At 47.7% G+C, this 26,665-nt stretch overlaps 1 protein-coding gene across 2 annotated transcripts in view; it reads right to left on the bottom strand.

Annotated features, from left to right (window-relative positions):
- Nucleotides 1-26,665, bottom strand: part of Kremen1 (kringle containing transmembrane protein 1) — a 74,453-nt gene that overhangs the window by 28,859 nt on the left and 18,929 nt on the right. For both annotated transcript variants that reach the window (XM_076545854.1, XM_076545853.1), the window contains exons 2-3: nucleotides 24,901-25,063; nucleotides 19,889-19,980 (exon numbers count right to left, since the gene is read on the bottom strand). In XM_076545854.1, the coding sequence (XP_076401969.1) occupies nucleotides 19,889-19,980; nucleotides 24,901-25,063 (255 nt within the window). The remainder of the gene's footprint in view (nucleotides 1-19,888; nucleotides 19,981-24,900; nucleotides 25,064-26,665) is intronic.

Here is a 26,665-nt window from a genome sequence, read left to right on the forward strand (position 1 = left end):
ACACATGCTCTGAGGCTCAGAACCTTCTGGACCTTAAACCTACAAACATCTTCAACCTATCACATCCTTTCTGACACACCAGAGAATGTGTTCCTCAAATGCTGAGAGCTCCTACAGCAGATTACCAAACCCGAGGAGAAAGTCTTAGGAAGCTTTGCTTTGTAGACAAGCCTAGAGACTCACAACTTGCGACTGGCATCTGAAGCAGGGTGTGGTCCCGCAGGGCTAAGCCTTTAACCCATGGCACTGGTATTCAGAGGCATGACAGAATTGTAAGCCATCCTGTTGGTGTCTGGAGAGTTGCAGGATTGGCTGGGAAAAACTCACCCACCTGGTATCAGAGTAAAGTCTGTGGAAATATAGGAAAACGACTGGTTTTTTCCTTTTATCCCCAATTCATATGCTGAAGTCTGAATAAACAGTGGGAATGGACTGGGAGTGAGGCCCCCAGGAGGTAATTAGATGAAGTCAGGAAGAGTGAGCTCCCACAATGGGATAAGAAGAGGAGACAAGAGCCCATTCTTTCTCTGCCATGTGAGTACTCATCAGAAACACAGCCATCAGCAAGCCAGAAAGAGGAGCCGCACGGCACACTGAAGACACCAGGATGTTAACTCTGGATTTCCAGCCCACTATGTCTATGAAGCTGACTGGGCCTGAGCAATTTTGTTTAAAAAAATTTATACTACTGCAGGGCATTTTAGCACTTTAATCCCAGCATTCAGGAGGCAGAAGCAGATGCGTCTCTGTGAGTTCAAGGCCACCCTGGCCTACATAATGAATGAATTCCAGGCCAGCTAGGGCTACATAGTGAGACCCTGTCTCTCCCAACCTCCATGTGCACCAAATAAAAAAAGACATATTGCCTAAAACAGATCCCTGTTCCTAAAGTTCATGCTCTATGTATGCCACCCTAGTGTTTACACCTTTTTTTGAGACAAGGTCTCAATAACACCCTGGCAGACATTAAGCCTTTAAAGATTGTAAGTACGGATATAGGCGGAGGCAAAGGCCTGTGGCAAAGCACTGAGGGTGGGCTGGACTCCAGCCCATAGGACACATAAAACTGCATCTTGTTCAGAGCCGTGTGAGCCGGACAGCGGCTCTTCCTGTCTTCACATGAGACACTCCAGCCCTGGCAACAGCTTGACTGCCGCTCTTTAAGAGACTAAGACTAGATTTCTAACTCACAGGATGTGTGACTATGTGCCACGTTAAGCCACTAAATTTGGGGATATTCCTTTCCAAAGTAATAGATCACTAATATATGATACATACCAAATAAGTTCCTTGCAATTAATTCATAATGAGCCAGGAACACATCAGACTCTTAGGAACTTAGTTCTCAATCTATGTTATTAACTCAGGATTATTAGTCGAAGCCCCTTTCCAAACAGCCTACAGTTTTTTCTAGATCCAATTCTAAACCCCAACCCATAACACCAGTGAGTCTGGGATAGTATTTTCCTTTCTGTTTTAAGAGTGGAAAACAGCATGGCCCAGTTTATTGAGCTATGTCTGCCCAACCGTCTTTTGAGCACATATAACATAGATGCATGTATGTGATGCACACACACAGGACACTTTCCTCCTAAACCATCTGACCAGCTTGTTTCAAGTCTGCAGGAATTGCCTCGGCCACTCCAGTCCTCACACTTCCTCTGTAAGTCACGCAGTCACCCCCCTGTTCCCTTGCGTCACACATGGTTCAGATATAACCAATGTGGCTCTCCATCCAAACTTTAAAACGAACCGTTCAGAAACAAACCAAATCTACAGTAGCAAGTGTAAACAGGAACTGGGGCAGGAGCATTCCAATCTTCAGTGGAGGCCGGGCCCGAGAATGTCTGAGGTTCGGGGCTTAAACAACTGCAGGGCCAAGCAGCTGTAGCCAGGTGTCTGCGCCAAGCCGGGCTTGTTAAAGAGGACTTCCATAGGAGACCTGAGCATGCACTAAGGGTTCTTACTAAGAACTACTTGGTCATGATCATCTTGAGCATTCACTCTGACTTTTGTCTCGTTTACTCCATTATGCTCATGTAAGCATGTTATTATATGTGTATATTATACACAGCCCAAGGCCCACAGTCCTAAGTGCAAAGATAGAGGCTACAGGAATACAGACGGATCCTATATCCTTATTCACAAGAGTCTGACCAGCAAATCTAGGCAGCGAGGTCCTGACATGTACCACAACGGGATCTTCAGGAAGCAGGCTGCCCTTGGCTGCAGTTCTAATCCACCGGAACCTCCTTGGTGGTCTAAGGTAATGTCCCTGCCCCCCCCCCCAAGCTCTACCTCTGCCACGACACTGTGCTGCCACTCCCCGGTTCTGTCTCTCTTAGACCACAGCCTCTCAAACTCTTTCTTCTCATACCCCTTTTCACCCCCCACAAAAACCTTTTCTATGACCCAGGGTATACAGGTTTATAAAATAGGGAACTGGGCAATGGCTCAGTCAATAAAGTGTTTGCCGTGTGACTGCAAGGACCTGAGTTTGATCCCCAGAATGCACATAAAATATCCATGCACACCCAAGGCTGGGGAGGTAGGGACAGGATCCCTGAGCTTCCCTGGATGGCCAGCTTAGCCTAATTGTCAAGCTGCAGGCCACTGGGAGACCCTGTCCCAAAAAACCAACTTGATGGTTCCCAAGAATAACCCCTGAGATTGTCCTCTGGCTTCAGATGCTTGCATACACACCTGCTGGGACCACAGGTGTGCATACACAGGTGCACCTGCATACACACCTGCTGGGACCACAGGTGTGCATACACAGGTGTACCTGCATACACACCTGCTGGGACCACAGGTGTGCATACACAGGTGCACCTGCATACACATCTGCTGGGACCACAGGTGTACATACACAGGTGCACCTGCATACACACCTGCTGGGACCACAGGTGTGCATACACAGGTGTACCTGCATACACATGCAAACCAGGTAAAGAGCAAAGGTTTGCTAGTAGTAAATTATTAACAATTTACTTTAAAACTATCCTTTGGTGTACATATACTTTAATCATCTATTAAAGACCAAAGAAAATTTGCATACACATGAAATGGATGTACTTATTTATTTTTCCATAACTAATTACATCTTGACTGAATACTTGATGCTGCAGGACATGAGCATCTTCAGTTTTTCAGAATTGATTACATTTGGTTTATAATCAATGTTAAGAACACTGTCTCACATAAAAATACAAAATGGCAAAAATGTGGTGAGGGCTATTTAAAAAATTGCCAAAGCCAGGTAGTGGTAGCACATGCCTTTAATCCCAGCACTTGGGAAGCAGAGGCAGGTGGATCTCTATGAATTTGAGCCCAGCTTGGTCTACAAAAAGAGTTCCAGGACAGCCAGGATTGTTACAAAGAATAACCCTGTCTTGAAAAACAAAAACAAAACAACGAAAAAAAGAAAGAAAATGAAAAAAGAAATTGCTGGAAATTCTGTTCTAATTCCAAACCAAAATTCATTTAAAGGAGGAGAAGGTGAAAAAAGAATTCATCGAACTTTGTGTGTGTGTGTGTGTGTGTGTGTGTGTGTGTGTGTGTGTGTGTGTGTGTGTGTATCCTTGTATGTGGAACAGAGGCAGTCTCTTTGACATTCCTCTTGAAGCACCAGTCACTGGCCTAGGGCTTGTCAATTGGCTAGTCTGGCTGGCCAATGAATCCCAGGGATCTTTGCTTCCCGGATGCTGGATCACAATGGCAAACCACCACACTTGTCATTTACAGAGGCTCTGGGGATCAAACTCAAGCTCCCATGTTTGCATGACTAATACTTTATGGACTGAGCTATCTCTCTAGCATCATAATTGATTTTTTTTTAAAAAATAGAACTCACATCAGCAACTCAATCAGCAACTTTTAAACTAAACATTCTAACAATATAATTCAAAGGTATATTATTTGATACATGCTGAAGAATGACAGTATGAAAATATTAAATGTTTTTATTTTCCATAATCAAACCATTATGTTTCCTTAACAGTGGTTTTCAACCCGTGGGTCGTAATCCCTTTGGCAGTCAACTGACCCTTTCACAGGAGTTGCCTAAGACCATCAGAAAACACAGAGATTTACATTATGACTTATAACAGTAGCAAAGCTACAGTCACGAAGCAGCAATGAAATCATTCTATGGTTGGGGTCACCGCACATTAGGAACTGTATTAAGGGCTGAAGCACCGGGAAGGTTGAGGACCAGGGCTTAAGAACTGTGCATGAACAGTAAAAGCAACGCAGTTCATAGCGTGCAATAGTCTCAAATCTCAGCTGAGCTGCTCCAGGCAGCCTTAGTTGGAGTGCCATGAGGTGTGTGCAGAGGAAAGTGTACAGGGTGTGTTCAGAAAGAGGCAGCAGAGAGGCCACATGATGCCACATAGGCAGGAGCTGCCAGAGGCACCGCAGACTCATTACAGGTTTCATTCTGCGTTAGCTGTAGCCACTGCACATTCAGACACCTTCTTCTGTGCCAAATCTTTCACAACCCTGACATTCAGTTATAGGATCCCATATGGAGCTGTGACTTAGAGCTGGTGAGATGCTCAGTGGGTAAAGCGCTTGCTTCCATGCCTGACTACCTGAGTTCAATCTCTGAAACCCACGTAGTGGAAGAAGAGAACTGACTCTCACTGGTTGCCCTCTGAACACCACATGTGTGCCACAGGATGAATACATACACGCACATGCATGCACACATCCACCACACACAAAAGTGTATAAATAAATAAACAAATGTAGTTCTGTAGAGGACTGTGACTTAGACCACTGCATTGGGCTCCTGCTCCATCTGTTTCTAGGCCTGCCCTACTTGAGGGCAGCATGCTGCCAACACAATTCTCTGTACTGCCAGGCATAAGAACAGCAGGTCCAGAGGCCTGAGGCAGGAACAGTAAGAGGTAAAATGACCAGTGACGGGGGCTGGAGAGATGGCTCAGAGGTTAAGGGCACTGGCTGCTCTTCCAGAGGACCTGAGGTCAATTCCCAGCACCCACATGGTGGCTCACAACTGTCTGTAACTCCAGTTCCAGGGGATCTGGCACCCTCACACAGACATCCATGCAGGTAAAACATTGACACACATAAATTACAAACCTGAAGGGATGTGGCGGTGGGGGGAGGGGGGAGTAGCATAAGAGCTGTGTGGGCCCTATATCCACCCTACAATACTCCTGGCCACCCCAGAATAAGGCCTGGGGTTTCCTAGGTAGCCCAGCACCACCTGTATCCCCTCCCCTCTCCTCCCGTCCCATCCCTCCCTTGTCCAACAGCACAACCTCACCTCTGCTCCTCAGCCAAACTGAACTGCTTGTAAGGATCCAACTTCACCTTGCTCTTTGGATTTTTACACTTGCATTCCCTCTGCTTAGAAGACTCTACCACACTCAAGATTTCAGTCTGAGCATCATTCCCCGAGGGGATCACTGGGATGTGCCTGTCCTCCCCCCCTTTCCCCAGTGGAAAGGGAGCTGTATGGCCACGCTGCAGAGTGCTACAGCAGTGTGGTGAGTTAGATTCCAAACACGGTTTCCTTCTCTCTCTCCCCCAACAACCACAGACAACCTCAGGCAAGACAAATCCTCCTCACATCACTATGTTCCCTACAGATGCTCCGTGACTCTGAAGGATAAATAGCTGAACTGTGGAATGAGTACCCGAGGCTCCTTCTCAGGCAGTGAATGCACACACAGCACCTGCTTACAGCTGGCTGTGATTGTGTTATCTGGAACAGCATATTAGTTCCATACAGGTCAACTCTACAACTTAAAAATACTAAATCACTGCATGAAACCTTTCCAAAATGCACTAAAAGGGATTAAGCAAATTTAAGACTTTTTTTAACCTGTTTTAAATTTTCTTGGTGACTTCGGGTCATCAACTGTACTTCAGCAACATGGCCACTGCAGGGGCCTTCTCCTCCTGCCCGTGTCTGACTTTCCTGTGGAAGCTTCCCTGGCTGCTGGTCTTTCTCCTTTCCCTGAGGGCCCCCACTCTCATGACCTCTAACCTAATTACTGCCTGAAAGCCTCATCTTCAAATACTACTTGGGGGTTAAGACTCAGCATAAGAGGCTGGGTGTGATGGTGCACACCTTTAATGCCAGCCCTTGGGAGGCAGAGACAGGTGGATCTCTGTGAGTTCAAGGCCAGCCTGGGCTACAGAGTGAGTTCCAGGACAGCTATGGCTACACAGTGAGACCTTGTCTCAAAACTATAAAATATAAAAAATAAAAATAAGACTCGACATAGGAAATGTCTATGGGAGGACATGTCTATTCTAAAACAGATGCTGTGGAGGCTTCTGGAACCTTGGATATGATCCCTCAGCGGGGTCTTAAGGGGGTATCTACTTACTGCCCTTGGTACCTGCGCTCTGGGCTTCACGGCTCAGAAGAAAACTAGACAGCTCATTAGAGCTGTGCTACAAAAGCAGAAGTCCCAGCATGGTGTTGCATACCTGCTGCAGCTCCTGAGGGGAAGCAGGAACATTCTCAAGGCCAGCTTGGGGTGCACAGGCAGCTCCTGCCTCACTCTTCATCCCTGCAGGAGCCCAGGGACTGGACCTGCTTGCTCACTCCCTGTTCTTGGCAGTAGCCTGCAGGTTCTGCTCTGCTCACCCTGTGCCCAGCAGCAGCATTTGTACACTGAGGCCTCCCCATTGTGGCCTGCATGTCTTCCTTTCTGTTTCCCTTTTCAGTCCTGGGGATGGAACCCAGGGGCTCGTGTACCACAGGCAAGCGTGCTAGCACTGAGCCATCATCCTGCCCGCTAGCACCCAGCCATCATCCCGCCCGCTAGCACCGAGCCATCATCCTGCCCGCTAGCACCCAGCCATCATCCCGCCCGCTAGCACCCAGCCATCATCCCGCCCGCTAGCACCCAGCCATCATCCTGCCCGCTAGCACCCAGCCATCATCCCACCCGCTAGCACTGAGCCATCATCCCGCCCGCTAGCACCCAGCCATCATCCCGCCTGCTAGCACCCAGCCATCATCCCGCCCCACTGCAGCCTTTCCTTGCTCAGACCTTCAGTAGCAGAATGAAGAATAATTTGGGCTTCAAAGGGTTCTTGTGAGAAGAGGGTAAAGTAAATATATCCCATAAGGCTGGACAGGATGGTATATGCTGACTAAAGACAGTTATCACCAGGATGTATAGTAAGGCTTTCATTGTTCACCACACAAGAATAGAAAATTACAATAGCATTGATTTAAAAGACGGCATCAAAAGCGGCCGCCTCAGAAACGTTTTTTTCTGGATATTAAAATACTCATCTCTTGTATCTGTGTGGCACAGTGTGCTTTGCCAGGTCATCTCACATGAAGTGCCAGCCCTCTGGGGAAGGCAGGAAAGAGGATGTTATTGCTTTGGACCAAGAACCCTGCAAGTGAAAGGTCTTTCGTAGAGACACATAAGCAAGCCTTGGAGGCAGGATAAAGTAGGGTACAGAAGCCCGCTGATTGTTCTACATACACGTGACTATTACCATCATAGAAGAGAAACTGCTGTGGTTTCTTACAACAGCTTGGCTTGCAGTCACTGTGAAGAAGGCAGCAAAGCAGCATGCTTATAGCAAGCTAAGGTACTCAGCTCCCCGCAAAGCAGCATGCTTATAGCAAGCTAAGGTACTCAGCTCCCCGCATCCCCTCGTAGGAGGAAGGAGTTCACCAGACTGTCTGTCACCCAAGACTACATCCAGCACAGCCTCCCAGCTCCACGGCTCTTAGGAGGTGCTGGAGAGAAATGAGGAGGAGGGTTGACTTGGGGTGAGGGATCCCCAGTGTTGCAGCTGCTTTTGAGTAGCCCATGTTCCTGTAACTAACCCCAGTCCCCAAATGCACTCAAGGTTCAGTCTCTTGGTGTCCTTCACGGGGGAAGAGATGTCTGTTCCCACTGTCTAGGCAAATACACCACCACCAGGAAGATTCAAGACAGCTCCTCCTCCTATCCTAGTGCTGGGCAACCAACTCAGGCTCCTGTCAGAGGCGGCAAACAGCAGCTAACACTGACTGTATAACCCAGCCCAAGATGGAAGCCTTTCTTCTTCGACAGGACCTTGCTATGTAGCCCAGGCTGGCCTCCAACTCTTGCTCCTCCTACCTCAGTTTCCTGATGTAATGATTTCAGGCAAGTTCCACCACCCCCTGCCAAGACGGAGTAATTAAAGACACTGGTTCCTCAGGGTTCTGTGCACCCACAGGAAAGCCTCTGGACTGCGTCAGTCGGGGGGGGGGGGGCACAGCTCTTCAACTGGAAAGTGTGGATCCAAGTCTCACCAGAGAAGACACGTCATGCAGGATTTCCAGACTGTGTTCCACCCTTAGGTCTTCCCAGAAGCAGGGAGAGAAAGCCCTTTGAAAAGGGATACTTGTTCTCAAGTTCTTTGACTTTCAGGGCCACTTCAAAGTCCTGTGGCTTGATCATACATTTTTCGTCTTATGAGGAGGCTTTATCACTTTTTAAAAATTGTAATATACAAATGGACCTCTTGTTTATCACAGTTAAGGCTTTGAAACCCATGACAATTATTACAGTAGCGCCCTCCCACACCCCTCCCCCGTATCTGCAAGGGATAGATTCCAAAGTCCTCCAGTGGATGCCAGAAACCACAAATAGTACCCAACCACACACAAGCTGATTGTCCTTCCTATAGGAGAGTCCACAGACTCAGCGCCTTCTCTATCCAGACTGAGCTCTTGGCTCAAACTTGTGCAATCCTAGATGTGACCACGAAACTAGCATTGACTTCTCTTCTTCACAATTGTTCACAGATAGAAGATTCATTCTTACTACAGATGTTAAAAAGCTCAGCATATATTCCCCCCTTTCTTTACTAAGCTGAAGATTGTGAACTCAGGTTCCAAGAAAACAGCCACGCCTGTGATTCCACAAGGCTGATTGGTTGATTAGGACTTTGTGACTGTGGAGAGGTGGAATGTGGTAAATCAAGAATCAAGTTATCTTGAGCTCCCTTTAGCTCCTTCAATGCCTACCCCGGGTCTGACCTAACATTCTGTGATATCTATCATGTGAAAACACTGGGGATGTATGCACTTAACAGATCCTCAGCTTCTACTAACCCAAAGGCTAAGAGTGTTATTAGATGACATGTGAAACCTACAGAGCAGATTCCCTGCTTGGCTGTAAACCTGACATTTCTATCAATATACTTGAAAGTTGCCCTGGTTTACGACTTTCCTTGTTCTGGCACCATAAAAATTTCATGAAACTCAGCACTTTGGAACTTGGTGTTTGGGGCAATCTGAATCTGTGTTCCCAGGCTATGAGCACTCGTATTTGGGTAACTACCTCTTATTCTCTTTGCAGTAAGAGTTGTGTTTCATATACACAGAGTGAGATAAGCACTCAAGTGCTACTGTTGCTCAAAGGCAGTCAAGAACATGACAGCACAAAGTCTCCTTTACTTTGGCTGAAGGCACAAGAGATAAGTCATCGCCCTAAATCTGCATGACTCCCCAGGAAGTCGATTATCCACAGAAGAGTGGGTTGTCGGGGGCTGCATCTTGGAGCAGAAGTGATCATCAGTTGGAGCCACTTTGTCCTCTCAAGAGACAAGGACTTCTTTGGACCACTTTGCAGAATGGAGGCTATTTAGGCCTAAAGCTCATGTCAACATCTCAAAGAAAGATCTGGAGCCACTTAACCCTTTATTTGTTCTCTTCCCAATGAGGGAGGCCTCATCAAACAACCTTTCTCTGCTTTTCACTATTACTTGTCTCTTTAACCGGCATACCGAGGATGGGTGGCCAAGCCTTGGTGTACCGAGGATGGGTGGCCAAGCCTTGGTGTACCGAGGATGGGTGACCAAGCCTTGGTGTACCGAGGATGGGTGGCCAAGCCTTGGTGTACCGAGGATGGGTGGCCAAGCCTTGGTGTACCGAGGATGGGTGACCAAGCCTTGGTGTACCGAGGATGGGTGGCCAAGCCTTGGTGTACCGAGGATGGGTGACCAAGCCTTGGTGTACCGAGGATGGGTGGCCAAGCCTTGGTGTACCGAGGATGGGTGGCCAAGCCTTGGTGTACCGAGGATGGGTGGCCAAGCCTTGGTGTACCGAGGATGGGTGGCCAAGCCTTGGTGTACCGAGGATGGGTGGCCAAGCCTTGGTGTACCGAGGATGGGTGGCCAAGCCTTGGTGTACCGAGGATGGGTGGCCAAGCCTTGGTGTACTGAGGATGGGTGGCCAAGTCTAGTTTGTTGGGGCAGTTGGAGTCCAGGTTTGCCCTAAAGACTTTGATTATGGGAATTTCCTCCTATTTCATTAAAAGCCCTTTAGGGTTTCTCCTTGGTATGAGTGAATGAATAAATAGATAGGTAGATAGGTAGATAGGTAGATAGATAGATAGATAGATAGATAGACAGACAGACAGATAGATAAATGTCATTTGAACACAAGAGGTGCCACCTCTGTTGGGACTAATGGTGAGCAGTTCAGAGAGCATGGAGGGCTGGACAGGAAGTAGGGGGAACTAGAGTTCCTCATGCTCCCCAGGACTGTGGATTGCCTACTTATTTACTTATCTGTGTGTCTGTGGAGGTACACACGTGCCACAATGTGTGTGTAGCTCAGAAGATATGTGGTGCTTTCCTCATCCTGCATGTTCCTGAAGAATGAACTCGGGTAGTCGGAGTTGGAAGTAGTCCCTTTACTCACCAAGTCATCTTACCCACCCCAGTTCTCCCTTTGCACTAGTACACTTTCCACAACCACGCTTAGAACACCATGTGCAGCCGGGCGGTGGTGGCACACGCCTTTAATCCCAGCACTCGGGAAACAGAGGCAGGCAGATCTCTGTGAGTTTGAGGCCAGCCTGGTCTACAGAGCGAGATGCAGGACAGGCATCAAAACTACACAGAGAAACCCTGTTTCGAAAAACCAAACCAAACCTAACCAAACCAAACCAAACAAAACAAAACAAAATAAAACAAAACAAAAAACAAACAAAAAACCCACCATGTGTGCCACTCAAGAAAATGTCCACTTGGTTCACAAAGTTTCCAGTTGTTGTTTTCATTAAACAATTTCAATTAAAGCTTGGCCTCAAGAATTCTAGGCAAATGCTGTAGCAGGCCACGGAGCTAGAGAGAGCCCCTAAAGTTGACATTTTTTTCCATGGGAAATTAAGTAACATCAGCTACAAAAACCAAAAATTGAATTCATACCAGACCTGAAGTCATAAAACTCCATTCTAAGAAAAAACATGATGGTGACACACACCTTTAATCCCAGTACTCTGTAGGCAGAAGCAGGTGTGTCTCTATGAGTTCAAGGTCAGCCTGAGTTATTTATTAGATCATCATGAGTTCTAGATAGATCAGCCAGGCCACAATGAGACCCTGTACAAAAAACCAAAACCAAACCAAACCAAACCAAAGCCAACCCCATAAAACCCAACAATGGGGTCCTTTTGCGACCCTTGAGTCCAGCGGCACACCCACTGAATGGCTAGTGCAGCAGAGGTACCATGCCAGTCCCCATGGTAAGCTGGATAAGAGCAGACAGAAACAAGAGCAGGTCCTAAATAAACATTTCAGAAACCAGACGGCAGGAGCATACCAGGGGTAGTCCATTCCGTGAGGAGAACACACCAACACAATAACGGGTGACATTTTCATGCTTTCTATTAGCTAGGTCCTAAACTTGAGGTAGGGTGCACTTTATTAATCAAATCTTCAAAATAGCCTAGAAGGCACAGATGAGAAGAAAGGGCTCAGAGAAAAGGTACTCTGCCTAAAGCTACTGAAGGAATGATGATATGCACCTCAGCAGGGATGCTAAGGCCCAAATGCTTCCCTTCACTCATGCTGTGACAACTGTCTGTAACTCCAGTTCCAGGGGATCCAACACCCTCACACAGACATGCATGCAGGGGATCTGACACCCTCACACAGACATGCATGCAGGAGATCCAACACCCTCACACAGACGTACATGCAGGGACTCCGACACCCTCACACAGACATACATGCAGGGGATCCAACACCCTCACACACACATACTTGCAGGGGATCTGACACCCTCACACAGACATACTTGCAGGGGATCCAACACCCTCACACAGACATACTTGCAGGGGATCTGACACCCTCACACAGACATACATGCAGGAGATCTGACACCCTCACACAGACATACATGCAGGTAAAACACCAAAGCACATAAAATTAAAAAAAAAAGAAGAAGAATTCCAAAAGGAGACAGCATGAATGTTGTTTATAGAGAGACATTTACGAAGCAAAGCAAAACAAACAAACAAAAAAAAAAAAAAAAAAAAAAAAAGAGGGATGAGTTCAGCACACAGCAGTGAAGCCTGAAGTGGGAAAGACCCCAAGGCCTAGACAACGCTGGCAGAGAGTCCAAGCCCAAAGCCAGTTCCCAGATGATAACAGCTGGGCCGAGAACACCCACAGTGCCAGCCCAGCATTCAGGGCAGCTGTGCTGTGCAGCAAAGCTTTCCTGGGTGCTGTGGCAGCCTGCTCTGCTCCTGGGGCGTGGGACTGCCTAGACCCAGAGAGGAAGAGGAAACAGCGCAGAGTTGGCAGCTTGAGTTGCTAACCTGTTACCTGTCATCACACTTCATTATACTATATGAATCTGAATCCGGATTCCCAAAGAACGCACGCACGCACGCACGCACGCACGCACGCACGCACGCACGCACGCACACACACACACACACACACCAGTTACCTCAATAGCCCAGACCCATCCTGGGGCCCCAGTTTTCAAGGGAACAAGGCTGCTTACAAGGACCAGAAGGAAAGGGACTACTCTCACCTTGGAGTCCTATACTCAAACCCAATTAGACACAGAAGGTGGCATAGCCAGCTAGTCTTGATTTTCTACTGAAGAATCGGGGAGGGAAGAGCAGACACCCCCTCTGCAGCTGCTCTCAAAGTCAGCAAGAGAACATGGATGTGGGTGGTCCAAGCTGGGCATTCAGCTCCAGCTGAAGAACATGGAGGTCCCTGCTGACACCAAAGACACACAAGTGTCAGCAGTGACACACGTCCTACAGCGGAGACAGCCTTGACCACCACTGCCCAGGTGCCCTCTGTGCAGCTTTCAAGACTCTCAGAAGAGATCTCAATTGAAAGCTTTCAAATTCCATTTTGGGGCAAAAATGAACAACAACTAAGGGAGATCAAAACAAACCAGAGTAACAGCTAAAAGGAACTTGAGCTGGTGTGATGAGTAATCTTGGTTGTCAATGATGACATCGGGAATTAACTAAAACGCAAGCAGCTGGGCACACCTGTGAGGGATTTTTCTTGATTGGATTTGAGATGGAAGACCCACCCTAAATTTGGGCCACATCTTCTGGTGGCAGCCCACGTAAAAGGACATGGAAGAAGGAAGCTTGTGCTTTTTGCCTACTTGCTCTCGCTCTTGCTGGCAAATTCACCTACCCTGTGCCTAAGACACGGCTGCAGCCTTCACTGGTGGTAGAACCTACTTCTCTGGAATTCCAATGTGGACTGAAAACTGGCAGCTCTTCAAATTCTGAAACATCCAGTCTCAGACTGAACAACTTCCAGATTCTTGGCTGTTAGGAGAGACAGCCATTGTTGGACTGCTCAGTCCATAGCCTGTAAGCCACACTAAAAAATCCTATGTATGTATAACCCAAATGTATATGTATATTTCTGTCTGTTCTGTTCCTTTCGAGAACCTCATACAGCTGGTGAGGTTCCTGGCTGGGACAGACCTGGGACCCATGTGGCAGACGCGCCCTTGCTGGGATCTCAAGGCTGGTCTATGTGAGTGACACAGCCAATAGAGAACTTCTTGAAAGTCACAGAGACTCACATTCCAAATCCCTTGGACTGGCTTAAGAAGTAATGGCAGGAGAGGTGGTTCAGCATGAAAGGGGGTTTGCTGCCAAGCCTGACAACCCGATGTGGATCCCCAGAATCCACATGGTGGGAGGAGAGAACCAACTCCACAGATTATTCTCTGATCTCCACAAGCGGGAGCACACGTGTACACAAATAAATGTAATAAAAACGGAGCTATGGAGAAACATTTCCCTGGAGACACCCATCACCATCCTCCTAGCCCAAGTTACCAGCAGACCACACAGTTTTCCATGTCAGGCTGCACCGTCATCTCAGATCTCATCTCCGCTCCTTCTTGTTTCAGAACACTGACCTGCTTGAGATTTATCAGTGAGACTAGACTGGGATGGCTGTCCCTTCTGCCTCCATTACCCTGCCCACCCCACTCTACTTTCTCCTTCTCTCTCTCTCTTTTTTTTTTCCAGACAAGGTCTCTCTATGTAGCATGGTTGGCCTAGCACTGGCTTGATGTGTAGCCCAGGCTGGCTTCGAACTCACAGAGACTCAGCCGCCTCTGCCTCCGGAGAGCTGGGATTAAAGATGTGTGCCGCCGTCACGTTTGCTCTTACAGTTCCGTTTTACAGTTTCAGAGCTGGTTCTCACTCGGCTCAGTTTTTATTTATTTACTTAATGTCTATGGGTGTTTTGTCTGCGTGATGTCTGTGCAGCATGTGCAGGGCTGGTGTCTACAGAGGCCAGAAGAGGATGTCACATCTCTTGGGATTGGGGTTACAGATGGTTGTGAATCACCATGTGAATGTTGGGAATCAAAGCCGGGTCCTCTGCAGGAAGAGCCAGTGCTCTCGACTGCTGGGCCATCTCTGCACTCTAACATCTGGAGCAGTGGTTCTCAACCTTCCCGATGCTGCCACCCTTCAATACAGTTGCTCATGTTGTGGTGACCCCAGACCATAACATTATTTTGTTGCTACTTCATAACTGTAATTTTGCTATTGCTGTGAATCGTTATATAAATATCTATGCTTTCTGATGGTCTTAGGTGACCCCTGTGAAAGGGTCGTTCTACCCCCAAAGAGGTCTTGACTCACAGGCTAAGAAACTGCTGATCTAGAGCCTTACTGCTTATAGTTCTGCTGAGCACCAGTGACCCAACCTCCTCCAACATCTGGCACATACCTTTCATGTTTGTGACTTTTGTCAACCTGATTTCTACAGAGTATTGTGTATGTGCTCATCTGTTCATGTGCCAGTCTTCTATCTTAAACTGCAGCTTCCATAGACCACAGACCACATCTGGGTACAAGATCTTGTGTAGAGTCAGAGCCTAAGAAACAGGACTGGGAGTGTAACTCACTTGTAGAGTGCTCTCCTAGCATGTGTCGAGGCCCTGGACTCGACCTCCAGCACCATACACATCAAAAGGGAAGAAATAAATACCACTTGTCGCAGCTAACAATTCTTACAGTTCTTTTAATTTTATTATTTATTTGTCTGTGTATGCATGCATGTGGGCCAGCATGCCACAGCAAGCATGCAGGCCAGAGGGCGAGTGCAGGAGATGGTCTGCCCCGGACTGTGAACGCTAAGGAGCAAACTCAGGTCATCAGGCTTTGTTGCAAGCACTCCTATGCACTGAGCCATCTTGCTGGCTCCTAAAGTTCTTATGATTTGAAACTTTAATAATTAATTTTAATAACTACTTCAATAATGAATAGTTTTCACAACTTTAAGTAATAATTAAGAGTTGTAATAAGCTTAATTAAAGCCTTAATAACAAACTTTAACAACAACATCAGGCACCGACAGGCTAATGGAAAGAGCTGCAGGAGTCAGGGACGCGGCTTGGTAGTAGGCTGCTGGCCAACATGGGAGAGAGGCCTTGTGCTGATTTCATGCTGCACGTTCAGTCCAGAGATTCTGAGTGGTAGACATGCATACGTTTAAATACTTAAGGTCTTACAAGGTGTGAAACTTTACTTACAAAATAATATGCTGGGCATGGTGGCACATACTACCAGCATTTGGGAGGCAGAGGCAGGTAGATCTCTGTGAGTTCAAGGCTAGCCTATTCTATATAGGGAGCTCTAGGCCAGAAAGAGCTACAAAGTAAGAACTTGTCTTTAAAAAAAAAAAAAAAGTGCTTTCAAGAGCTGGTTCAGTGAGTGAAGGCAACTTGCAGCTGAGCCTGAATTTGATCCCCAGGACCCATCACGTGGCATAAAGAGGGAAATGACCGTGGAAACTGTCCTCTGACCTACAGTCCCGTCTATGCCGGAGGTTGACATGTGTAACCCGATCCCAGGGATCAAGACCAGCCTAGGAGACATAAACCACCATCCCATTGTTTTAGTTACTAAAGTTAAATAGAAATTTATTAATATCATCGGATTCACTCTTTCAAATTTCTCTAATTCAAAGATGAATTTTCATAGCTAGATTTATAGGTGAACGTTTTGGGTAGATTAAAAAAAAATTAGCTCTCAGAAATGAGAAAGTAAATTTTTCATGCCTGAGGCCTCAGACCCAAATCAGCTGGGTGCAGAAAACTCTATTTGACTTTAAAATTTTTTTTTGAAGGGCTGGAGAGATGGTCCCGTGGTTAAGAGCACATACTGAGCTTCCCGAGGACCTGAGTTCAGTTCCTGGCATGCACATAAGGTGGTTCACACCAACCTAAGGCTCAGAGAGATGGGGTACTTGCACACATGTACACACATATCTTCACACAGGTAATTAAAATAAAATAATATCTTTAGAAGTCTGTATTAGTTAACATTTATTTCCGGAGGAGGGAGCACGTGTGGGAAGCAGTTCTCTCCTCAGGGTCATTAGGGTCCTGAGGCGCAGACTCAGGTCACCAGTCCACATTGCTGTTGCCTGTTGTGCATCTCCTGAGCCCTGTGTCTGCCTTTAATTGGTGTTTTCAGATCATTTCCCCACTCAAAAACTACATTATTTACTTTTAAAATCCTAAATTTGGAGTGTGGCATATGCCTGTAATCCCAGAATTTACAAGGCTGAGGCACAGGGTTGTGAGTTCTAGTTCAGCCTGGGCTATATAGTAAGACTCTATCTCAAAAGAAAAAAAAATCCACTGGCAGAAGAGAGTGAATTAAAAGCCATATTAGAAACTGCACAAGCTTGTCCCTCAAAAGCTATGACACAAAAGGAGGATTAGTTACCGTAAGAGAAAGACATAAGGGACACCAGGCCCAGAGTTCCCCTCACCGATCCGACAGCCTGGGGATCTTTGTAAGGTCTTGTTTCTCTCGGAAGCTGTAAGAACATGGGGTTCCGAGAAACACAGTGGCCAAAGCAGTTGGTGGGAGTGGAGGGCAAATCTAATGACCTCTGAGGTGCCGTCCTTTAAAGTAAGTTCTGATCCAAGCTCTGCAGAGCTGAGGGCATCTCCGCCTCCTGCTGCAGTAGCCCTGCTCATAGCACACCAAGGGGCAGAGACTCGGGTCTTTACACAATGGCTCACCATTCCCTCCGTCCCCAGACTTTCACTCCCCTGCTCCTGTGGGGCCTGTTATAATCAGAGATAAACTTTCCAGGAACCTGATCATGTTACAGGCCTTTTCCTGTGTGACAAGTCCGGGGCTCATTATGAATAAGCAAGTTTTACAGAGGCTGGTATTATTTGTAAAAACAGTGACTCCACATCCAGAAATAAGACAAATGTGGCCTAAAAGGGGCAAGCTGTATCTCTGTTAAAGACACAGGCCACTGCCCATGTCTCCTGCTACAAACCGCATATGGCCTTTTCTTCAGCCATGTTAATAAGCACATCAGAGACTTGATTGAGGCCAGGGCTTTGTCTTGACAAGGAGGTTTGATACAACAGAGAGAAATGGAGGATCTTCCAGAGAGCCAAATCCAGGTTCCGCCCCCTCCACCTCCTACCTCAGGACCACCGACTCCTCCTTTCTGCCACCCGCAAGCCTCCAACCCTGACCATTTGAGAAGCTATCAAAGGACCAGGAGGATGGAAATGGTATTTACTTTTTTGTTTTTAGAACTGTGGGGAAGTAGCTGGGAGGTAGTAGCACATGCCTTTAATTCCAGCATTCTGGAGGCAGAGTCAGGCAGATCTCTGTGAGTTCGAGGCCAGCCTGGTCTACAGAGTGAGTTCCAGGACAGCCAGGGATACACAGAGAAACCCTGTCTCAAAAACCAAAAACAAAACAATAAAAAAAAAAAAAAAAAAAAAGAACTCTGGGAATGTTAGAGATATATTAGCTGGATTTTGCCACAATTTTCTCTTCCCAAATCTAGTTTCAATGACTACATGAATCAGCTCCTACTGGACCAAATTATACTTTATAAATGTGGGCTGAACATGATCTTTCCAAACCAAAGTGCCCAGATTAAAATCCCCTGAGTCCTTCCTGAGAGACTGGCACAGCCCTTGAGGAAAAGGCCATCTTTGTGTAGAACAAATGAACCGAGGGAAACCCGCTTTCCTCTGCCCTTCTCTACAGCCGCCGCCGCCGCCGCCGCCGCCGCCGCCGCCGCCCAATGACAGGTTTCATCATTTTAAGAATCTGGCTGTGCAGACTGAGCAAAGAGTCTGGTCTTTACTGTTCTCCAACTGGAGACCGGCATTAAAGCGAACTCAGGCTGGGGATGGTGACAGTGGGAACAGTGGGCCCACAGGACTGTCCTAGGCCAGAGGGAGGGGGATCCCAGGTCCCTGAAAGACCTCCACATCACAGTACAAACACAAGCTTCCTGACCCAAGGACAGGGAAGCAGGGCGAGGAGCAGGTTATAATAAGTGGCTGAACAGAGACAGGGGCAGGTGGATCTCTGTGAGTTTGAGGCCAGCCTGGTCTACAGAGTGAGTTCCAGGACAGCCAGAGCTACATAATGAGACCCTGTTGCAAAACAAAACAAAACAACCGCCACCCCCCCCGCCCCCCCCCCCGCCCCCCGTTTATTTATTTGTAAGTTATGTGCCTGTGGGTATGTATACTTCTGAGTGCGGGTGCTATGAAGTTCCAGCATTGCATCCTCAAGCTGGAGGAGCTGGCAGTTGTGAGCCACTTGATGGGGTGCTGGCAATGGAACTCAGGTCCTCCCCAGGAGCCTGGAATTCCATCTCTTCCTGCTTCAGTGTTCAGAGTGTAGGATTACAGGCCTGTGCTACCCCGACAGCTTCACAGGAAAATGGGCAGGCAGAAGAGCAGCAGCTCCACCCCCAGAAGGAGACTCGGTTAACACTGCAGTTCTCCTGAGGATCGGGTGTCCTCCTGCCTTTACATGGGGACATAAGCACTGAGCGCAGAAGAGAACGACTGAGCCGGCAGGAGGCAGGTCTACTTAGCAGCTACAGAAGGCCTGGAGAGGCAGCTTACGGTCAGGTGCTTGCCGCACAGTCCTAGGGGCCGACCGCTTTGTCTCCAGCACCCATGTAGAGAGCCAGGCATGGCCACAAAGGCTTCTAAGCCCTGGGTTAGAAAACCGAGACAAGAGGAGCTCTAGGCCTCTGCCCAGACGGCCTTGCCTAACCCATCAGCCCCAGGTTCCAGTTCGAGATGCAGGCTCAGCAAACAAGGTGGATGGCTCCTGAGGAACAACGCCCAAGGTTGACCTTCAACCTCCACACATAAAGCATGTATGTGCACATGCACATACACATACCTGTACACATATGAATACACACATACATACACACAAAAAGGTTGAAGAGACTGAGCCATGAGTCACCATTAAAAGCACAATAGACACTGTGAATTAAAGAGCTGTGGGTGCTATGTAACCAGTTTCTATCATTTTTTTCAGAGAAACTGAGGCCAAATAATACCAAATATGGGACTTTTCATTGAGCTTACCCACCTGGGAAACCCCCAGGAAATGGTAGGCCATGGAACTGGGCGTTCCTAAGAACTCAACAAGAGACGAGGAAGCCCACAGCCCATGACACTTCTCACTCACTTCTCACTGCACTCACTACTGAAAGGCAGCAACAGGCGCTAACAACCCTGGGCAGTGAGTGCCTTCTGCTCTGAGCTTAGTACTCAGGCCCCAGCCCTCAGAGGGTGCATCAGCCTTACTCTGGCAGGCAGGAATATCACAGTACTTCCAGTAGACACCGTCTTCATGTTCCGCCACGTAGCACCAGGGGCTCACGTCTCCGTCTGGATTTCTGTTGGGAATAAGGACACACTGATGACACTGTTGTATTTCAAGTCACCTGGCTCATTTAGTTTTACAACATTGAGTTCCCTATCATTTCTAATAAATGCTGTGCATTTCAATGTCACCTCTCATCAAGAAGGAAAACATAAGCCGGCCACAGTGGCTCATGCCTATAACCTCAACACCCAAGAAACTGAGGCAGGAGGATTACTACAAGTTTTAGGTCAGCCTGGGGTACATAGCAGGACTCTATCTCAAGCAAACAAACAAAATAATAACACCACAGATAATATGATTGCTCTGAGCTTGGAAAAGGTATATTTAAGGTAGGGTTTAATCTCAGATCTTAAAACTGTTTATTCCTAGGCGTTAAGATTATTGGCAATTTTAGTTTGTTTTTTCTTTTCTAATTTTAGTTTCTGCCTTCTTCAATAATGATTATTCCAAGTGTCTAGTTTCTAAACAACTAAATTAAATTCACCTAACACAAGGTTGGCTGGCAAGCTTACTTGAATTCAAGGCTGGCTAACTCACACATGCAAGACAGAAGTGGTACCAACTCTCTCACCACAGACCCCACAGAGGCCTCTCAGTCAGGACACTGACTTCTAACATGACGATCATGTTTTTTAAAGATTTGTTTCCATATTCCCAAGTGAGAGCAGCTTGGAGTAAATGATCTTCAAGGTCATTTTGGTGCAGAGACGTCATGACAATAAATCGTGATGCCTATGAAGCAGGTCAACAATGACAGGGGCAGCTAGAAGAGACAAGCTGCCTCTCTTCACCCCTTTCCAAGCCCCCTTTATTTAGACTCAGAATACTGGAAAGCTGACACTCCAGTTAGGCAGGAAATAGGCATGAGGACACCACCCCCATACCCCCACCCCAGCGGAGCTCCACAGCAAGCCTCTGGGCCTGAGCAGACAAGCCCATTGTGTGTCCTAGAAGATAAGCTTCCCAGGCACAAAGGATTCTTTTCTTCTTGTGCCCAAAGGCAGGTGTGAGTGACAACTCTGCTCTTCCCTGGCTCTGCCTCCCCCTCTAATCCAGATACTTCAGACCCAGCCAGGAGAAGCCTGTTCCCATCACTCGATAGCGGGTAGGCATCTCAGATGAGATGGATCTGAAAAGTCGTACAAGACAAACATGGTGTCGGATGTCAGCTGAGAAATCAAAGTAACAGGGCTTGTACAAAGCTCTTCTTTAGACAGTATTTCAGTCATCTTCCTCCCTCTGTTCCGAGTTCAGCTTTGATGTAGTATTGGATAGAACCCCTAGACAACAAGTGTTTATTATCAATGTCAAAGCCATTCTGAAAAGCATCCGAATAGCTTAACAAAGGGCGGGCAGACCCATCCTTGCTTCTCTCTGCAGCACTAGAGCAAAGAGCCTGGACTCTGATGTGATAGCATCAACATGAGAGGTTCAGCCTCTCTCCTTTTGAAGTATAAACTGGTAATTCAGGTCTGGTACATTCCATCAAACCAGAGGGCTGTAGCCCAGGGAGTTAAGGGGGAAGGTACGGGGGTGGGGTGGTGGTGGGGGTGCTCACAGCCTCAGGTACAGCCTTTTGGTATGCTTAGGGATGCACTCCTGCAAGCCTGTGAGTAGACATGTGCACGCATCTAGTAGAAATTTGTTCCCCTCTCACTGGAAATTTAAAGTTTACCCTAAAGTCAAATTTAAAATAGCTCTTCTGCAACTTGAGAATGTTTAGAGAGAAACAGGGTAAACTGAGCTAGCAGGAGATACCTCAGGGACAGCACAGTGGCAGAGCATTTCCCAGCATTGCAAAGCAAAGCAAGGCAAAGACACCTTAGGAGACAGCAAGCGGCCATATGAGAAAACCAAGACAAGAACTGCGGACAACAACAAAACCTCTGCTCACTGCTCCACCTGAGCTCCTTCCCAGCCCGCCACCCGTGAACCGAAAATTAGAGGATGGGGACATAAGAGAAACGAGTGTCCGAGTGGAGATATGTGTGTGCCTGCGTGTTCACCTGTCTGTGCACGTTCATGAATGTGTGCTCATGCATGCGTGCAGGTTCACATGTGTGCACACACATGTTTGAGTGAGTCCATGTTCATGAGTGTGTGTGAGTGCATGCTCGTGTGTACGCTTGTGCAGGAGTGTACATTTGGAGACCAGAGGTCAACCTTGGGTGCCATTCTCTAGGTGTAGTTAATCTTTTTTTTTTTTTTAAATTTTGAGACAGGGTTTCTCACTGGCCTGAAACTTGCCTAGTGGCAAGTCAGAAGTCCCAGGGACCTGCCTGCCTCTGCCTCCCACTGTGGGGATTATAAGAGCGCAATCATGCAGAACTTTTTCCTTTTGGGGTTTTTTGTTGGTTTGTTTTTCGAGACAGGGTTTCCCTGTGTAGCCCTGGTTGTCCTGGAACTCACTCTGTAGACCAGGCTGGCCTCGAACTTAGAGATCCACCTGCCTCTGCCTCCCAAGTGCTGGGATCAAAGCTGTGCACCACCACCCGGCACAGAGCTTTCATGTGGGTTCTGGGGAACCAAACCCAGTTCCTTGGGCAAGCACTTCACCAAGCTAGCTCCCTAGCATTTTTTTAAACATTCACTTACTTATTCACATCTAAGTGCATGCACACTTGTGTAGGGAGCATGTGCCATGGCGCACATACAGAGCTTGTGGGGTTTGGTTCTCTCTTTCTGCCACTGGGTCAGGGTATTGAACTCAGGTCATCAGGCATGGCAGCAGGCGCCTTTCCCCACTAAACCACCTTGGCAGACTGCAAGTTTTGATTTATACCAAACATTAGCATACACACCTTTGAAATTAAGCAAAGAACTGATTAATGAGCACAAGTAACCCTAACAACAAAGTACAGAGGACAGCGACGAGAGAGTGGCTCAGTGGTCAAAGCGCACACTGCTCTTCCGGTGATCTGCAGTCCAGTTCCCAGCACCCATCTCGGGTAGGTCGCAGCCCTCTATTAACTCCAGCTACAGGGGATTGGACACTTCGGGCCTTCTGTGGTACCTGCACTCATGTACAGACCCACACAAACACATACACACACGGATTTAAAATAATAAAATACATCTTTAAAAGATGCAAATGACGGCCGAGTGCAAAGCCAGCACACACCCTGCTTTGAGGCTTGCCGGGCAGGGCTGAGGGCGGAGCGCGGCAGCGGGACTGTCCAAACACTGAGTGAAGCTTTCTTTTCCTTGTCTGGCTCAGGTTTTTGAGACAGGATCTTATGAAGCCCAAGCTGGCCTGAACTCACTAAGTGGCCAAGGATGACCTTGGACTCTTGATCTTCTTCCCATGACCTCTCAAGTACTGAGATTACAGGTATGCGCACAGCCATCGCTGGCTTGTAGCCAACTTTCAATGACAAACGAAAACCTACAGCAAACCTGGGGAGAGTCAGTCGATGCAAGTTAGGACAGAGGTGAGGTAAAGAGCCGAAGGGAAAGACAGACACGGACTGCAAGCCTGGTGACGTCAAGACAGTCACACGGGCCTGGAGTGTTAGCTTGGGCACGTGGAGGGTGGAAGGCAGAGTGGCCCACACAATGCAGAAATACACGTGTTGGCTCAGCTGGGTCAACAGTGCGCTATGGTTAGGATGTTCATGTACCAGAGTCGGTGTGGAACGCAGAGTAGGACTCGGCAACCATTCTTTCTTGTCCTAATGGCGTAAGAGGCAGTCTGTGCACCTGTCCCAAGAATGATTAAATTCAACACATTGCTGAACCATGAGTCATGTTATCACGATCTTGGGTGTAAGTAGCTGAAAGGTATAAACAAGGCCTTTGGAATTTTTGCTCTGGTTTCTAAAAGCTTGTAATTCTATTTTTATCTTTCTGTCTATTCCTCTGTGTGTGTGTGTGTGTGTGTACAGGTATGTATGTGCTCGAATGTGTGTGTTTATGTGTGGTGTGAGGTTGACTTTGGAGGCTTTCTCCATTAATCCCCACACTATTCATTGAGACAGTGTCTCTCACTGAACTCAAGCTAGTCAATATGGCTAGTCCAGGTGGCCAGCATGCTCCTAGAATTTCATCCCTGCCTTCTGAGCACTAGAATGGCAGGTGGGCTTTCATAACAACCACCATTTACTTGGGTTCTCAGGATCCCAACTCTACCTCACTTCTGCACAGGAAGCACCTTAACCATAATTCTCAATTGTCTTCAGTCTCAGAACCTGATCAAAGCTGTGGCTCACCTCCCAAAGAAAATCGTAAATCTCCCCCCTGAAGATCATGGAGTGAGATCAGAGCGCCCTGCTGGAGCCCAGAGTGACGCATGCCTGTTGCCCAGCTGCTTGGATGCTGAAGAGTGGAGTTCCTTGAACCCAGGAGTTCAAGTAGAGCCTAGATAATGTGTCGGAGGGAGGTTTGGGTCCCAGATGGTCTGAACATCTTCAGCACCTTTGATGCCCATGAAATGCTCACTGGTTGGAAGAACCGCCTGAAAAAATCCTCCCTAAGAGACAAGAGGGTAACCAGACAGGATACTTCTCTTATAGCCAGTATGAAAGCAAACTAAGTTGGAGGAGAGAGAGACAGAGAGACAGAGGCAGACGGCAGAGGAGAGACTGACTGGCTTTTAGGTATTTTTATTTCCTGTGTAAGTTTCCCTGCACGTTTGTCTGTGCGCCATCTGCAGTACCTGCAGAGCCAGATGTCAGACCCCCAACAACTGGGGTTACAGACTGTTCTGAGCTGTCATGTGGGGGCTGGGAATCGAACCTGGCTCCTCTGGAAGAGCGGCCTGGATTCTTCACTGGTGAGCCATCTCTCCAGCTCTGATTAATTTATTTTTAAAAGAATGGTATGGTCCTCTGAGTTGGCCAGCAGAAGATGAGAAAGTGTTGCCAGTTATGAGAAGGGCTGGATGGAGCTGGAAGAACCAGAGATCATCCTGCAGTACCACGGCCCATCTTACCTGCAATAGTTATGCTCGCCCAGACCACCTTCCCCGTTGGGGTATTTCAGCGTGTTGTATGGATGCTGGAATGTCTCGTTCCAGAAGAGACATGGCTTCCCGCCTTGCAGTGCTGTCCAGCTCTGTGTCCCCCTATAATCTGCACCATTGGCTGTGAAACACTCTAGAAGAAGGGAAAAACAGCATACTAATTTTCTGGCAACATTTATAGTTTCCTCCCTCTCTGGTGAATGTTTTATTTGTTTTGTTTGGATCAAGCTAGAAATGGATTGTGTTTTGCTAGATCCTGGGCGGCCCGCTGGGCTGAGTGAATCTGCAAAGAGGTACCCTGCCCCACTGGGCACCACTGGCAGAGCTTGCTGGGTCACTGGGGCACTTCCCCTTGAGGTCTACAGGTCCCAGTGAAGACATAAACATGGAGCTGAAGTGTACCGGAGCCCATGAAGTGAGCCAGGAAACCCTCACATCTAGAGTAGTTGCTAATAGCCATGCACATGGAATTCTGGGCGCTCGGAGGGGCACTGCTCTGGCCAGCATCTCTGTGTGGTAACTAGAACCAGGTCACCAGCTGTAACTGAGCGCTCCCCTACAGTCTGAAAGGCTGCTCTGACACTTGGATTTAATAAGGCCATCGGATACAGCAATGCTTTGGAATCCCAATCACACAAATCTGGGAATGACTCACATTCCCTGGTAATGAGGAACAGTCCTCCTGTGTTGTCTGAGGTGCAACAAAACAGGGCAGTGGAGGGCGGGACAGCACTTCCTCTCACCTCCTCCTGAAACGCTTTCCTAGAAAACGTGTTGACAATGGTCTCAGGTCCCATTTTATGAAATGACAAATCCTTGCAGGTGCAACCATGCACCTCTAAAATCCATTTCTCAGACTCGGGGGGATGGGAACTGAGGCTGACAGGCTTCCTACCACATATTGTATGCATTAAACTCACAGAGGTTCATGAGAAAGGCAGAGTACAAAGAGCAATTTTTTAAAATTAGCTTAGTTGGAACTGACAGATAGAAGCACTTCAAACACTTCTTTAAGATGTATCACTAGAACCCTGACAGGCTGGGGGAGTGATACCGGCGTTCTTAGCTTTCCTCCGTTCTTTGCCCAGCACTTCCGGTAGCAAGGACGGGATGCTGTCTCGCACTGGGAAGTGCATGTGCCTGCTCTGGACTCAGGCATGTGGACAACAGGAACACAGCTCTGACTACTTAGAAACTGAACATCTTTCTTCCAGTCACACCTTCCTGCTCCTGGCTAGGCTCTGTGTTTTGTCTGGAATGGCACCATTTATGGATAGCTCAGATAATCTGGAATTCTAGGAGGTACAGAAAACCATAGCAACTTATTACGCCTGGCGCAACATTGATATGTTAAGTGTGAGTGCTCAGATACCATGAGCGCATTAACAAGAAGCTCACAGGTACCTGAGGACGGCGACTCGGCATAAAGTGACATACACACGGCCAAAGGCTCAGCTTTGGCTCACGGTCTTGGACTGTTGCTGGTTATCCAGCTCTGCGGAGAAGTCGCCCCCATCCACACCACTCTAGTACTGACATCGTGTTTAAGTGTCTACCCCCCACACCACTCTAGTACTGACATCGTGTTTAAGTGTCTACCCCCCACACCACTCTAGTACTGACATCGTGTTTAAGTGTCTACCCCCCACACCACTCTAGTACTGACATCGTGTTTAAGTGTCTCCCCCCCCCACCACTCTAGTACTGACATCGTGTTTAAGTGTCTCCCCCCCCC

The sequence above is a fragment of the Peromyscus maniculatus genome, chromosome 10 (genome assembly GCF_049852395.1).
Source record: "Peromyscus maniculatus bairdii isolate BWxNUB_F1_BW_parent chromosome 10, HU_Pman_BW_mat_3.1, whole genome shotgun sequence".
Classification (NCBI taxonomy): Eukaryota; Metazoa; Chordata; class Mammalia; order Rodentia; family Cricetidae; genus Peromyscus; species Peromyscus maniculatus.